Consider the following 15394-nt stretch of genomic DNA (forward strand, 5'->3'; position numbering starts at 1 on the left):
TCTATAACACATTTGCTCTGTCTAACCCAGCGTTTATATCATAGATAGAGAAATAGATAGATAGATAGATGATAGATAGATGATAGATTAGATAGATAGATAGATAGATAGATAGATAGATAGATAGATAGATAGATATTTGCTAAAGAAGGCATCTATTTCTGGGAAGGGATGCAAACATGAATAAGAAATGGTCATTGCACATGTTTTTATCTCAAACCAGAGCTCCAGAGCTTACTATTCTCTAATTCCCGTTAGGTCGGCATGAAATCCATTAGCCTAGCTCTTTGGGGATATGGTATAAATCAGCTGTTGGTCGATCTAGTGGTACTAGGTCATCCATCTCACATTTCCCACTTCCAGAGTTTATCTTTCCTCTCTTTTTGAAAATGGGAACAGTTGCCCATTGCCATTTTCTGTCCACATGCTCCATTCATTGTTATCCCTCAAAGTTCAACATGAAGAGTGAACTCCTCCTGTGTCATGGGACCCTACACCATTTTCCAAGTCGTCTCCTCTCTACTTCCACATAGAGGAAAAAATAAGGCCTGGACTCTGGGATTTGAAGTCTTTTCCCTCTTTATTACAGTGTCATTTTTCTTGCAAATTCTGCCCTGCAGTGTGGTGCTTGTGGTCTTGCCAGGCTCACACCAAGTACCCTGCTAGAGTAACCCTGGCAGTTATAGCAGAGTTCATGTATCTTGCAAGTCCTCAGAAGTTGTGGCTGTGTTTCAAAAGTTCTAGGTAGCGGAACTTCTCTACATAGATAAGTGCAATTTGTTTTAAAATAAAAGCATACTTCCTATTAAAAATGTGATTTAGGCTGGGCATGGTGGCTCACGCCTGTAATCCCTGCACTTTGGGAGGCCGAGGCGGGTGGACCACTTGAGGTCGGTAGTTTGAGACCAGTCTGGCCAATATGGTGAAATCCCATCTCTACTAAAAATACAAAAAATTAGCCAAGCATGGTGGCAGGAGCCTGTAATCCCAGTTACTTGGGAGGCTGAGGCAGGAAATTGCTTGAACCTAGGAAGTGGAGGTTGCAGTGAGCTGAGATCGTGCCACTGCACTCCAGCCTGGGTGGCAGAGTGAAATTGTATCTCAAAAAAAAAAAAAATGTGATTTGAAAAATGTCACATAGCTGATTTTTACTCCTCTGCCAGAGACCGCTAAGGGTAGTGTCTCTTCCCTACAGTCCAACATGAACATCATGATCAGCCAGCCTCTTTTCTCACCAAGTCCTGTTTGTTCTTCACAGCAGGCATTGCCCCTTTCATGAAACTCACCCTAATCATGCTAGCCCACTCAGATCTCCACGTTAGTAGTTCCACTGATGCGCATTCCAGTCTATGATCACAGAAGCCACACAATTTAGTATTTTTTATTAGACAATCTTATGTGCAGCTTCTGTGTTGGGTACTCAGATTTGGGTGAGCTTTCATAGACCTTTGGATTTTGTTTTTTAAGTGAACTGATACCTAAGCTATTTGTTTCACCCATACAATTAGAAAAATAGTGGATGCCTACAGGGTATGATTCAGGAGCACTAGGGAGAACTATTTCAAACCCAAAAACCTCTTCTATTAGGCCTTCATAGTGCCTGTGTACTCAATGTCAATGAAACTTTTATCCTTTTGGTTGCTGTCTCCTGACAACTATAAAATGCAAATAGCTCTATTCTCCTACCTTGATAAATATCAGTAAAGAGTCTAGGGATCTTTTTTTTAAGTGAAAGCAAGTTTATTAGAAAGGTAAAGGAATAAAGAATGGCTACTCCATAGGCAGAGTAGCAAGGCTAGGGATTTTTAACCAAGATACCTCAGGGGCTGCTCTGGGGAAGAGGTAGCTCCAAGAAATGCCATCCCCACTTCAACTAGAGCCACTCTACTTTTGTTTTCTGGATGGAAGTTACCCTAAAACTTTATTTATAAACCATTCAGATGAAAAAATAATTTTTTAAAAAATATTCCTTTAGGGCAGTAATTCCCAAACTTTAGTATGCACAAGAATCCCCCTGCAAGGCTTGGTAACATGTAGACTGCCAGATCTTGCCCTCAGAATTTCTGATAATCTGCATCTCTAACAAGTTTCCAGGTGATGCTGCTGGTCAAGAGACCATATACAGTACGCTAAGCACTACTGCTGTAGATGAATGTGTTTACAGCCTCCCAAATTCCCTAGGAGAAGCACTGGCAGGAGGTGAGGGTGGGGGTAAAGAGAAGGGGGAGATCTCCAGAATGGAATTTGACTGGTTAGAAAAAAAATCAGTCTCTCTGTTGATTTGTGTTTATTTATTTTTTTAATTTTTTAATTTTTTGGAGATAGAATCTTGCTCTGTCACCCAGGCTAGAGTGCAATGGCGTGATCTCAGCTCACTGCAACCTCCGCCTCCTGGATTCCAGTGATTCTCCTGCCTCAGCCTCCCGAGTAGCTGGGGTTACAGGCACCTGCCACCATGCCTGGCTAATTTTTGTATTTTTACTAGAGATGGGGTTTCACCGTGTTGGCTAGGCTGTTCTCGAACTCCTGGCCTCAAGTGATCCACCCGCCTTGGCCTCCCAAAGTGCTGGGATTACAGGTGTGAGCCACTGCACCAGCTGATATGTGTTTATTTTGAATCCCTTCACCTTCATATCTTAAGTAAGAAGCTCCCAGTTAGTGTTTTGACCTTAGGGCTTTGGACCCTAACCAAGCACCAAAGGAGAGTTTCTCTATGCATAGTCCTAAGCACAAATGGGAGTAATAGCTGTTGGTCTAGGCCTTCCTGAAGCTTTGATTCACCTGTAAGTTTAAAGTCATAGAACTGGAAAGGACCACTAGGACTTCACATATGGCCTCTAGATAATGCTAACATATTGGCTGATGGAGTCATCTAGCATAGGCAGTGTGATGCCAACATCAGAAAATTCTAATGAGTTGGAGAGAAAGAAGCTGGCCAACCGTCTAATCCTACTAAATGTACAAATCAATAGAATTAGACAGAATCTTATAATATAAAGACAAATTTTATTGCCAGTAAAAGCCTTTAATAACTCATTTTATCCTGTTTCAGTAGGACCTTATTCTTTCTGATGAAAATCCAGCCATCGCATCTCTCATTAAAAATAAAATTATTTTGAAATAAATAAATATATAAAATAAATAGCATATACATTTTATAAATAGTTTGTCCTTATGCACAGTATCCATGCTTACATTTTAATATCATTTTCTTACAACCTACCCCATCTCCCACTTCCAATGACAGGAAAACTGCATGTCAGGACAGATGAGAAATCTGCAGAGCCAATGCAGGGAAGGCTTGCAGCAAGGCTGTAGCCCCAAGGATTTTCTTAATGAGACTTTTCCAAAGCTCTGTAGGTAGCATCTGTGGCAGATTCCTTGGCCTTTCATTTATACCCATTGTCAAGGTATTTGAGTAAATTGTGGGGTAAGACACCCCTGGCCCTTAGCAGGGGCTCCCATTCTTTGTTATGCTACCTCAGGGGAAGGAACATGAGTAAAGAAAAAAGTATATACAAGATTCCCTCGAGCCCAGCCCCCCCATCCCTCCCCAAAATAACCCAACCTTGATATACACTTTGAACAACAAGGGAACAGCTGGGTTGAGTTCAACAGTAAGTGCTTTTCTGTTATCTAAAATGATAGGAAGGAAGGATTGAAAAGCTATGAATATAGTGCTTGCAGAGACAACCGTGGCCTCAGAGTACATGGGTCACAGAGGGCACACAAGAGGTTCATTACCTATAGTGAAAGAGGTCTCTGGACATGGAGGGCAACTTAGAAGGATCTACAGGCCTGGGTAGAAAGTGAGTGAATTTCTGGTGTCGTTTAGTCCTGTATCCCTCCCGGGGTGAGCCGTCTTTATTCAGGGCTACGTAATACTGTCTCTCCGAGTCCGAATGTTTGTACAAGGTTGAGGCATAGGTGTTGTACCAGTTTTCTTCAAACTGTTCCCGGAAAACACATTCACGTGTGAGTTTCTTCTGTGAGGGTGAGAAAATAAAGCAGAACCCATTATATGACTATTTCTCCTATCCCAGCTTGCTAGTAGAGAAACCCTGAAATAGCAATAGCACACTGATGTTAGAAAATTCCAGTCCTATCTCTCTGTATTACTGGAGGTATCTTTCTTCCAAATAGCACAAAACACTCTTGTCTGTATCTCCTTCATTCTCTTTCATGAGCTACACAAAAATGTTTTAGTTGAAATCTTTCCTGGAGGGAGGAGATTGGAGGAGATGGCATCACCTGGCTCTTTGAGCCTGAGAATTGCTGCTATGGCCTCCCAGTACCCTGCTGGCACCCACTGAGCTTTCTCCCTACTTAGAGCTAATGATGTTCAAATTCATTGAGATTACAGTCAACCATGTCAACTGACAGGCAAAGGCCTCAGATCTATATAAAGCTCCATGGGAGGTGAGCTGTGATCTCTCCTAATGAAGGGTCTCAGGCCTGTCAGTTTGAAAGCTCAGAAAAGATCTCCTTGAAAAGCTCTTCCAGTCTGGCTACTTCAGGCTGGCAGTTCCTGGGTCTCTTGCCTCTGTCCCTTCTCACACTTGATCTGACCGCCATACTACTTGCTGGGGTTGCCGATACTGAGTGCTGGGGACAGGCCTATCTCTTAGGTGTCACGGAAAAATGTGTTCTGATTTCATGGGGTGCAGGCAGCCAGAAAGTATGCTATGTGACTCAAAAGCCAGAGCCAGAAGTTGGGATCCCCCGGAAGAGTTAAGGTCAGCAAATCACTCACCATTCCTCAGTGCTAGGCTAGCTTCCAGAATAGACAAAATGCACTGCCGCTAGCCTAGTCCTAGCTGAGGGCTTAAGGCTGTCACCAGACCCTGGAACCCTCATTCTTCATTTGTTTGTTTCATTTGGCCTTTGGGACTCAACTGAAGCAATCTGGAAATCAGGAACTGTGTTGTTAACCTCAGAATCCTCAATTTGAAAGCCAGCTCTTCCACCGCCTATTTTTGTGCCTGCTAGTCTGCTACTCCTCTGGGTACACATTCAAATTCAGATGTACTCCTCTGGAGGGTTAATGCCCCAAACCCTGACCATCTACTGCCAAACCAGCACAGATTACTGTTATCATCAGACTAGCTGACCTTCTAATGAAAAAGGCAAAAGCAAATATATCAGAGAAAAGCTTATGTTTTGGGGCTGGGTGCAGTGGCTCATGCCTGTAATCCTAGTCCTTTGGGAGTCCAAGGCGGGTGGATTACCTGAGGTCAAGAGTTCGAGACCAGCCTGGCCAACATGATGAAACCCAGTCTCTACTAAAAATACAAAAAATTAGGCTGGCATGGTGGTGCATGCCTGTAGTCCCAGCTACTCGGGAGGCTGAGGCAAGAGAATCACTTGAACCAGGAAGGCGGAGGTTGCAGAGAGCTGAGATTGTGCCACTGCACTCCAGGCTGGGCAACAGAGTGAGACTCCATCTTAAAGCAAAAAAAAAAAAAAAAAAAAAAAATGCTTGTTTTGGTGGGGGCCAAATGAGTGAAGGTGTTATGTAGCAAGACCCTGAGCAGCCAAGAAGTAACTAAAAGACACTACTCCTTTACAGCTAAAAAAGTACTTTCAAGTGCTAGATAATTTTTTTTTTTTTTTAGATGGAGTCTTGTTCTGTCACCCCGGCTGGAGTACAGTGGCGCTATCTCGGCTCACTGCAAGCTACGCCTCCCAGGTTCACGCCATTCTCCTGCCTCAGCCTCCCAAGTAGCCAGGACTACAGGCACCTGCCACCATGCCTGGCTAATTTTTTTGTATTTTTAGTAGAGAAGGGGTTTCACCGTGTTAGCCAGGATGGTCTCGATCTCCTGACCTTGTGATCCACTCGCCTCGGCCTCCCAAAGTGCTGGGATTACAGGCGTGAGCCACCGCACCCGGCCTCCAGATAAATATTTTTTATACTTTTGCTTTACGTTGTCCAAACACTGATTGTAATAACTTCTGACAAAATACAAAACAGAAACAACAACAACAACAACAACAACAACAACAAAAACCTTAAACTTACCGACCCATAGAGTTCTCCCCGCTCGTTCATTCCTAGGTACAGACCAGAGTCCACTCCCCGGATGCTGATCAGCCCCACAGCCAGGCTAATAAACTCTAGGATACCTAGGGCAAAAAGTGAACACTATTCCCGTTACCGGCATCAAACTAAGAGAAAGCTGTTCAGGTGACATGAGCTACCAGTCATTTGTCCCCAGCTGGAGGCCAGCCCTGTGTGCCTTTGATCAACTGCCTGGTGAAACCATCTTTTGCAGCAAGAATGGAACCTCAGAGAAGGTACTTTGTCTCTTTGGGCCTCAGTTTTTCCATATGTAAAATGGGAAACACCGTCTTTGCTTCTACTCAACACTCGTAGGCATATTACGAGGAAGAGACCGTAAGAAGGCTTCGGCTACAAAAGCTCCATAATTTCAAGGTGCTATTGCTGTCAAATTCAAGAAGTGAGAAGTCAGTTTTCTGAATGCAAGAATGAGGACAGGTTTCTGTATCTTTCCCAGTAAACTCCCTCTTCCTTAGAGCACACAGCATTACCTTGCTGTCCTCTAGGCTGAACTTGTTTTGTGCCCTGTCAGCCCCATGTCCTTAAAGCCACATGAGGCTGTCAACTGCCTGTAGCTGACTCTAACAAAGGCCACACAGGCCACTCACTGTTTGTTCCCCCTGCTTATGGCAGGAGGCAAAACTTGGCCACATGAGAGCTTTCTCCTAAAAAGTGTTCTCAGCTAGTACAGCCCCAAGCTGACAAGCCTATCATTCTCTTTTGAGAATTTTAAGTTTATCCACAGCAAAGAGTTGGCAGGTGGTATTGGACTCATACTGATTTGAGATGTTGCAACTTTAAGGCCAAAGAGAAGAAATTCAGAAATGTCCTAGCTGACAATATTAGAGGTGAAGATTTGAAAATGCTTTCATTTATCCAGCAGCAGTCCTAACTGGGAAAAAGGACCCAGAACTGAAATCCTGGTGATAATGAAGACTACAATTTTGTCCCGAGATAGGATGTCTATTATCTTGATACAGACATAATAGCCAACTAGATTCCTCTTTGATATTCCTGTCTCTAATCACATTTCTCAATATACAGACCAAAAACTTGTTTAAGTCATCCAGGGTATGAAATGAGCTCATATCTGGCTGTCTTATCGAAAATTGCAATTTTATTTTTGTTTGCTTGTTTGTTTGTTTGTTTTGAGACAGGATCTCGCTTTGGCACCCAGGTTGGAATGCAGTGGTGTGATCATAGCTCACTGCAGCCTCAGCCTCCCCAGGCTCAGGTGGTCCTCCCACCTCAGCCTCCCTAGTAGCTGGGACTACATGCACGCATCACCACACCCAGCTAATTTTCTATTTTTTCTAGAGACGGGGTTTCACCATGTTGCTAAGGTTGGTCTCAAACTCCTGGGCTTAAGCAATATGCACACCTCGGCCTCCCAAAGTGTTGGGATTACAGGCGTGCACCACTATGCCTGGCCCAAAAATGCAATTCTTAAGGGTAATATTCTATGTAATCTATATAGGGAGTAGAGCTGATTTTCCAAGATCAAGAATTTTAAGTGGCTAATTTTAAAATCAGGTTAAAAACTCTACTGGGAAGTCTCCTGAGGAACCCCAGTGACTCAAGCTGGTGGACTGCCGTTCAGGTATGGCAGCTTTGGGGCCATGTGCTTCCACAACCCACCCAGATCTATTGGAAGGATGTAAGGTTCTTCTGCTGCAATTCTATAGAACACTCAGGGTTTGGCCTTTGGCCTCTCACACTGAAATCCTCCAGGTTTTATTCTCAGTCTGGTTGTTATTAAATTTTACAGTACAAAGAAAGGAGTCTCGGGAAATGAGATTGAGACAAGACGGTAGGAGGGGAAGAGAAAATACCCAGTGCCAAGTAGGGGTTAATCAGGCACTGATTTAATGCAACCAAATCTTCAGCTGCACTGAACAAGGTTTTGCATTTGGTTCTGCTCTGTTTGATATTTCAATAAATGACTTGTAAGAGAACATATGAGGACTGCTTATCCTAGTTCTAGAAGACATGCAGCTGAGAGGGATGACACAATCAATATCCAAAGAGATTTTAAGAGGACAGAAAAATGGACTGGCTCCATAAACTATGCTTAATTAGAATCAATGTGAAGTCCTGCACTTTGGTCCCCCAAATTTCCCAAAGTATTTTGTGTTTGGGGTTTGGTTGGGGGAAGGTAAGCCTCAAGTGCAGACAGTTGAGTTAACTGTACTACTTAGTTCATGTCCTATTAACATAGTTGGTCTGTGAAAGGGCTTTATAATTATAATTTTCTATTTCTAAATAGAAATTTTTTTTCTATTCTTTTTTTCTTTTTTTTTCTTTCTTTTTCTCTTTATACCCTGCTCCCATTTGCCCCTCCACTTCAGGCAACCATGTATATTTTCTTGAAAATGTGTACTGTTATTTTGTGTTCCTGTGCATTTTAATTATGTGCAAGTCTACCCATCTCTGCAATGGGGAAATGTGGCTTAGTAAAACACGACAATGGCAAGGAGACTTAATTGAACAAGGCAAACTCCATGTGATGGGTGATAAGTGGATTATTAAAAAGCTAATGTACAATTGGTCATGTAAAATTAAAAATTAGAAAGCTAGTGGAAAAAATAGCAAAAAAAGCTAGTGTGATCTAAGGCCTCACTGATACAGGTCTAGTAACTAGCAAAAGGGAGGGGGGATTGTCCCAGTTTGTTCTGCCATGGTTAGACCACACTGAGAGTAGTGTGTTTAGTTCTACTGTGCTTAGAGAAGAAAATGGAAAAACAGAGCATGTTCAAAGGAGAGTGCCCAGTATGGAAAGGAAACTAGAAACCAGGTCGTGATTCAGTTCTGGGTCTTAAACTCTGAGGGACACTAACATGTGGGAGCCTTCAGTTCTTTGCTTTGCTCAGGCAGGTTACTCCTGAGCTTCAAGACTGAGTTCCCTCATTCTGTAAGTATCTCATGTCTCTGACAACCCTGAGCTCATTAAGTAGCAGAGCGCAGCTTGTGATCTCACTGCCCAAGACATAGTGTGAGAACAAATCATGAAACCCAAGAGGTGTGGCCATTTGAGTCACCACAGTTTTTCTCCAACTCTCTGTTAACCCTGATGCCAAAGGACAGATCATACAGGAAGTCACTTGGGTTGTGTCCAGTAACAGGGGTCTCCAACAGCTGGAACTATCCCTGTCCAGCTGTCTTTGGGCATCATTTTCCCTCGCCAACTTTCCTATTAGCTGGTTTCAAACTGTGGGAACCCAGTGGCACATGATGATGGAAGAGATATTCCTAAACCTTATCCTGAATCTCAGCCAGCACGAAGCGGGAGAGAAAATAAGCCATTTTCATATTTTCCCAGCTACAGCTGGACAGGGGTGTTAACAGCAAAGTGTTGAGGTGAAGTATTAAGTAGACAAAGTTTGTCCTCAGTACTCTTACCCCTTCAAGGCCCAGGACCTCTCACTACTCTGCCTCATCTTGACCTACTCACATCAGGCTCTGCCCTTTTCTTGACAATTTCCAGACTCTTCTCTTCTTATACCTCTCTCCCCAGGCCCTCAGTCAAAACTGATCGGTTCTGGGCCCCACTGCTTCAGAACCTAGCTAGATGACTGCCTAACGTGTCATTTAATCTAGTTGCATAACTTGCCTGAATCCTTCAGCCATCCTTTGGGGCCAAGACAGTGCTGCTTTGGCATCTTGCCAAACGAGAACCAGATCACTCAAGAACCAAAGCAGCTGCATGAGCCCACTCTATCCCACCTGGTGGGAGGACTCTCCTTCAGTTTGGCTCCGAAGCTCTGCTCTGCCAGTCCACAGGTGCCCCTCGGAATGTCAGGATCCTTGTGAACTTCATATAAATGCTACCAGCCAGGCGGTGATTGAAATACTCCTGGCTACTGATTGCAGATGGAGAGCGGAGAGCATATGCTGTGCCAACAGGTTATTATTTGGAGTCGGGACTGCTCTTGGGCTTAGCCTGACTTGTTCTGAACACATGGATTCCAGGGTAATCCTTGGGGGCCCTGCTCTCCAATTACAACAAATAGCTATTTACTTCACATGGCTTTTGGAGACTACCTCCTCCCCCCTAGCAGAAATCTATAATATTTTATATCTTAAGTCTGGCCTACTTTACCCTGCTGGAATGTTGACTGCTAAAGCACTTATGGAATGTTAAAGTTTCAATTTATTGAATACCCTGGCTGATTAACTCAAATGTGGAGGGAGGAGAGAGTTAGCAAACTCGAACGCCACCTCTTTCTGTGCCAAAAGCTAAACGGAGAAAGAATATGGGATTTAAAGTTGGCAGGGAAGGTTACAAAGAGACAGCTTTGACCAGTTATCATTTTCTTTACAGGAAGTGCAGGAAAGTGACAGGAAGTCAGGGAAGGAGGAAAGGGAAAAGGTGATGCAGAGGTGCTCTTGGGCAGTGTTGTTTTCTATTTTAAAGGCAAAACCAAAAATTAAGCAATCAGTTAAGCAGCAGTGAAAATGTCCCTTCCTCCCGCCAATTTTATTTCCTTTGGTTTCTCCTTAAACTTAACACCCTTAGCAGACCTGGGAGATGAAAAGAAATCAAGATGTGTCTTTAGGGAGGTAATTAAAGACCGCTTATCCCAAGAGCCTATTACTGATTTATGTTGACCTTGTAGGTTACTGGGCTCAGCTTAGGCACAAAATCAGAAAAATATTTGGAGCTGCTGGGAGGCGTGCTCATAATTTCTCCACCTTCGCTGCCCCCACCCCACATTTCTCCATCATTTCGTGACCTTTTTTTTTGGTTATATATCAGCAATGAGTTACCCCGGTATCTTTATGCCATTTCAGGAAGCCTCTGAGGCCAGGGTGGGAGTCCCATTCCTTATGAAGAGGAACAAAAGGGGACTGCAAAATCACAAGCAATGAAAGGGAAAGGAGCCAAGCTAACACTCCCTCTCCTCCCACTCCACCTTATCACCCTTTTGAGGACCTGCTGCAAGTTTATACAGACACCTGCACCCCTCCATTACCCCTCCCAACCCACAGTACTCTAGCTATGTTTGAGTGCATTTTTCCAAGATGCCATAGACCTCATTAGGGTTTCTGCCTGTTCCCAGCAGGGAAGACCAACCCTGCCCCTAAGCTGTTTGCTAGGCTTGGCCTTACCCAGCAACTGGCCCCTATGTTCCCCTTTTTGCTGTGCACTCCAGATGCAGCTCTAGCAAGGGATGGCGAATAGGAGGATGGAGAGGTTTGGGGGTTGGGGCAGATGTTGGCAAGAAGGAGGGAGGGAAAAAGAAGGGAAGGGTGTCATGTTTGAGTGTGGGCAGAACATCTTACTGGCTTGGGGGAAAAGGTGTCCTTCTTGGATTATAGGGTCCTTGGGAGGAAGCTGAGGACATTGGAGGATGGGGAGGGGCAAAGGTAGCTGTCACAGAACCCCTCATGCTATCTTAGTAGATAATTGGAAATTGAAAATAAAAATGGCAAATTACTGAGGAGTGAACACATTTGCTTAGAAACCTAATGATCTTCGTCACAGATCAAGGCTTACATTAATTGTGTAATTAGTTCTATATGTGAGACAGGCAGCTGTGTTGAACAGTCTGTACAGTGGCAGGCAGGTAGAGACAATCCTGGATGAAGGTCGAACGTTTCCTGCTTTGGGCCCAAGAGACAACTGTTTCTGGGACTGGGAGTGGGCCCAGGACTCACTGAGGCAAGGAGTCCAGGGGTAGTTTCCGGCAAAAGCTGCCCCAGGACTTGTGCCCTTACACGGTGGACACCGCGAGGTTTTCCTAGATTCCCAATTCATGCCAGGCTGCCTGGATTGGCTCCTACCCTGGACAGAGCGACCCCGAGGCAGGCAGACACCACAGCTGCCGGGTACCCACGGACCAAAAGCGATTTGTGTGCCGGCCGACCGCCTCACATGCCCATGGCCCATGCAGGATCCTGTTCCAGGAAATCAGCTGCCACAGCCCTGCTGCCTTCGAGGCTCGGTCCGCGCTGCAGGCACAGTCCCGGCCTCCTAGGCGAGAGCTCCCACCCCTGTCTCAGCTCCACCTGCTTTCATTCAAGGCTTAGAGTCCAGCTCCCAGAACTACCCCCTTGCTCCCCGGGGAGATACGGTGGAGCGGCGAAAGGAGAGGCCTCACCGCAAGGCGCCCCCGCCCCCTCCTGAGAGTGTCCGAGGGTGCAGGGCCCCCTGATATCGAGAGGCCCACGCCCGTGCCGTCGTGTCTCGCCTCGACTGGCCCGGATGACACCAAGCCCGGGGGGCGGTCCGCGGGCCCTACGCCGGAGCCCGGAGCTGTGGGCTCCCCAGTGCGCCGTCCGCCCGCCTCCCGTTCCCCCGACCGCGTCCTCACCGAAGCGGCTGTGGTCGTGGCGGGTGCCGTGCACCGTGCCGTTGGGGAAGATCTCCAGGTGGAAGCCAGTGCGGCAGTAGAGCTGGCGGCGCCGCAGGATCCCCTTCAGGTGGGCGAAGTCTGTGGGTGAGCCACGCTGCAGCTTCCCCTCGATTTGGCCCAGGCGCTCGTTCAGGAAACCTGGGGAGTCAGCTAAGGGCACGTTCCCCAGAGAGGAGGAGAAGCCGTGTAGATCCCAGTCCAAAGAGGCGAAGACGCCCCCCACCTCTGCCATGGCTGGGCAGATTGCGGCGCGGGTTGTACTGGGCGCGCGCGGGCCGAGCCGGGGCCACGGGGCGCGAACTGTCTCTCCCCGCAGCGGGCGCGGGCGGTTCGGCGGCGCTCCCTCGCTAGCTCGCTTGCTCTGCGCTCTGCCGAGCTGCAGTCGACGTCTGTTCGCGTCCAAGGAACTTCTCAGCGGCGGGGAGCGTAGGGCAGCGCGCTCCTGACCTTGCTCTCAGTCAAAGTGCCTCTTCCCCTCCGCATCCATCTCCCCCGGCCTCTCATTGCTGGCTTCGTCCAGCTATCAGATGCAAACGGCACTTTATATACATACCCACTCCCCTTACATTGACATATTGGATATTTAAATACAAGCCACACCTCATTGGCATCCCCTCGGAGATTGGTGTGTGGGTTCTTTTTTTTTTTTTTTTTTTTTTTGCATCCATTTGGCTCTTTTTGGGAGAGGGGGGTGGAGGGAGAGAGCGAGCGAGCTTCACTCCCTCTTTTATTATGAAAAAATGGCAGGAAAAAGCTACACATTGCAGTGAGGCATAACTGCTTTTGGCAGGTTCTTCTGAAACTGCTGATGAAATAACAGAACCCAGTGCGTGGAGGCCGCTGGCGCGCACGGCCACTCAAGGCCTGTTCCGTGGGGGTCTGTCCGTGTGCTGCCCGGGGGCTGTCCCCACCTCCCACGCGTCCTCGGGCTGCTATGCTAGCCTTTGGAAAGTGCCATGAGACCGGAGTTGGGGGGTTCACATGCTCCTGATCTCCTCTTGTTCCCCAGTTGGTCGGAGGCTGCGGAAGGGGCATCTGATCCGGGACAGGGACTCCCTGGTTTCTTTGTTCCATGGCCCCCAAGTCCTAATTCCTACCTGTATAGGTTAGCGGGGTACCGAGGAAGTGAAAAACCTGGAAGCCAATGCAGTTGCAAAATTTGGGGTTGGGGGTGGTGGTCCTTGTTGATTCCAAGGCGAGGGCCTTACTGGGTCTGAGATGAGCGGGAAACCCCTCAGAGGAAAGGTGAATTTTTATTTTTTTCAAGAAAGAGACGTTACAGCTTAGGCTTAGGGAAAGGAGGGGGGAAGTAAGAAATAGAAAGCGATCTTTTTGAAAAATGATCTCCGCTGGCTTTCTGGGCACGCTTTTACAAGGCTCTCGAGAGCAAGCTCAATGAGAGGCCATTGGAAGCCTAGTGGGGGCTTCCCCCCTACCTCGTTTCTTGTTGGAAACAGGTGTTTCCTCGTTCTGTCCAGTGCCTTGCTCCGAGATATTCTATCAGGAAGAGCGGCAGCTGGGACAGGAACTGGCGGCAGCCAGGTCAACGGGCAGCGTCCAGAAGTCCTGGGGAGCAGGTGCCAGACCTGCCCTGCACCCCTGTACCTCTGCCCCGAACCTGAATCCTGGGGCACCTATTGGGCCCTGGCACTCGGCGTCCTGATCGCCTATTAAACGGTGTTGTTACTGGGTTTTCACCCGCAGCCCGCGATGGCTGCCTTCCCAGGCTCCCTCAGGAGAAACTGAACACAGGGAGCCCCGCGCCACCCCCTCTCTTTGCAGCGCCTCCTGCTGGAGACCCCCAGTCTCGTGGCAACTTTGAACTCAGGGTCACCATGAGATGAGAAAACCTATTCCGCTCAATTCACTTAGTGCAATTCAGGTCCCGCTCCTGGGCTCCCTCGTGCACCCTGAGCTCACTCCCTGGAACCGTAGCAATTCTCGGTTGGGAGTATTGAGACTTGGTACTAGTGTGCCTCTGCAGCTCAGACAGAACCTCTGAAACCAAGCACAAGATGTAGCACATAATAGGCACACTCAGAAATAATCTGAGGTGCTCCCAGTAGCAGGGAACATAGATGCAAGTCATCTTCCAATTGTAGGGGGACACAGAAATGCAGAACGTGTCATTCATATTGCAGTATTTATGGATGAAATCATATGCTGTCTGGGATTTGCTAGTAAATTATTCAAACTAAGAAGGCAGAAAGAGTGGAGGTATTGATGCGATTATTGTCCTTGTGTCGCTAATTGTTAAGCTGGGTGAGGGGTATATTGGTGTTTAATTATGCTTTATACATATATGAAAGTATATATGAAAATTTCCATAATTAAAAGCTTTATAAAATGAGACTGACATAAAGCAACTATTAGATTGGTGAAATACAAATAAATCAATCTTTCTTTCTTCTTTCTTCCTTCTTCAAAGAGTTTTTGAATTTAGTGGGAAGGTGGAGAAGGAAGGAAAGAGGTTAAGACAAGTACATAAATGACTGGAGTACAAGACAGTATCAGGTGCATGGTACTGTGTGGATTCAGAAAGACTGATCTGGAGGTTTAGGGCCCGGTTCTGGACTAAGGTGTCCTTTGTAATGGATGGGCCTCAAAGGGAAGATGGGAAGGATTTTGCAAATTCAGATGGACCACTTGCAGGAAGAGGAAAGTTGTAACAAAGCAAGTGGAACAATTTTAATTTAATCTCAAATGTGTTAAGTGTCTTCCATGTGGTGGACACAATGTTGGACACTTTCCATCAGTGCTCAGTACCTCAAATGAGTATTGAGTGCCACATGAAATAGCATAGATGAAATTGCTTTGAGAAGCATGTTATATAAAGGATTTAGATGTCTCCATGATGATATAAATTACACACTGATTATGGCAAAGATCATTTCCTCAACAGTCACTTCAGGGTATTTATGCATTCTTTGTCCCCCAACATTCCCAAAGTCACCAACCACATTGGCAGATCTGGAGT

General features: G+C 46.3%; 1 protein-coding gene across 1 annotated transcript; it reads right to left on the reverse strand.

The window, feature by feature from the left end:
* Positions 1-2986: 2986 nt before the first annotated feature.
* On the reverse strand, positions 2987-12935 carry FGF16 (fibroblast growth factor 16). The gene is made up of 3 exons (XM_023202315.2): positions 12376-12935; positions 6023-6126; positions 2987-3986 (listed from the first exon to the last, which is right to left on the reverse strand). The coding sequence occupies exons 1-3, from the start codon at positions 12647-12649 to the stop codon at positions 3741-3743; spliced, it is 624 nt and encodes a 207-aa protein (XP_023058083.1). The 5' UTR covers positions 12650-12935; the 3' UTR covers positions 2987-3740.
* Between the last annotated feature and the right edge of the window lie 2459 nt (positions 12936-15394).

This window comes from Piliocolobus tephrosceles, chromosome 12 (assembly GCF_002776525.5).
Source record: "Piliocolobus tephrosceles isolate RC106 chromosome 12, ASM277652v3, whole genome shotgun sequence".
Lineage (NCBI taxonomy): Eukaryota > Metazoa > Chordata > Mammalia > Primates > Cercopithecidae > Piliocolobus > Piliocolobus tephrosceles.

Excerpts from the sequence above, each read along its gene's own strand:
- FGF16 (XM_023202315.2), bottom strand. The coding sequence starts at position 12,649 with ATGGCAGAGGTGGGGGGCGTCTTCGCCTCTTTGGACTGGGATCTACAC. Across the intron at positions 6,127-12,375 it reads CCACGACCACAGCCGCTTCG|GTATCCTAGAGTTTATTAGC; the intron begins GTGAGGACGCGG and ends TTTTTGCCCTAG. Across the intron at positions 3,987-6,022 it reads GGGGAGAACTCTATGGGTCG|AAGAAACTCACACGTGAATG; the intron begins GTAAGTTTAAGG and ends TCACCCTCACAG.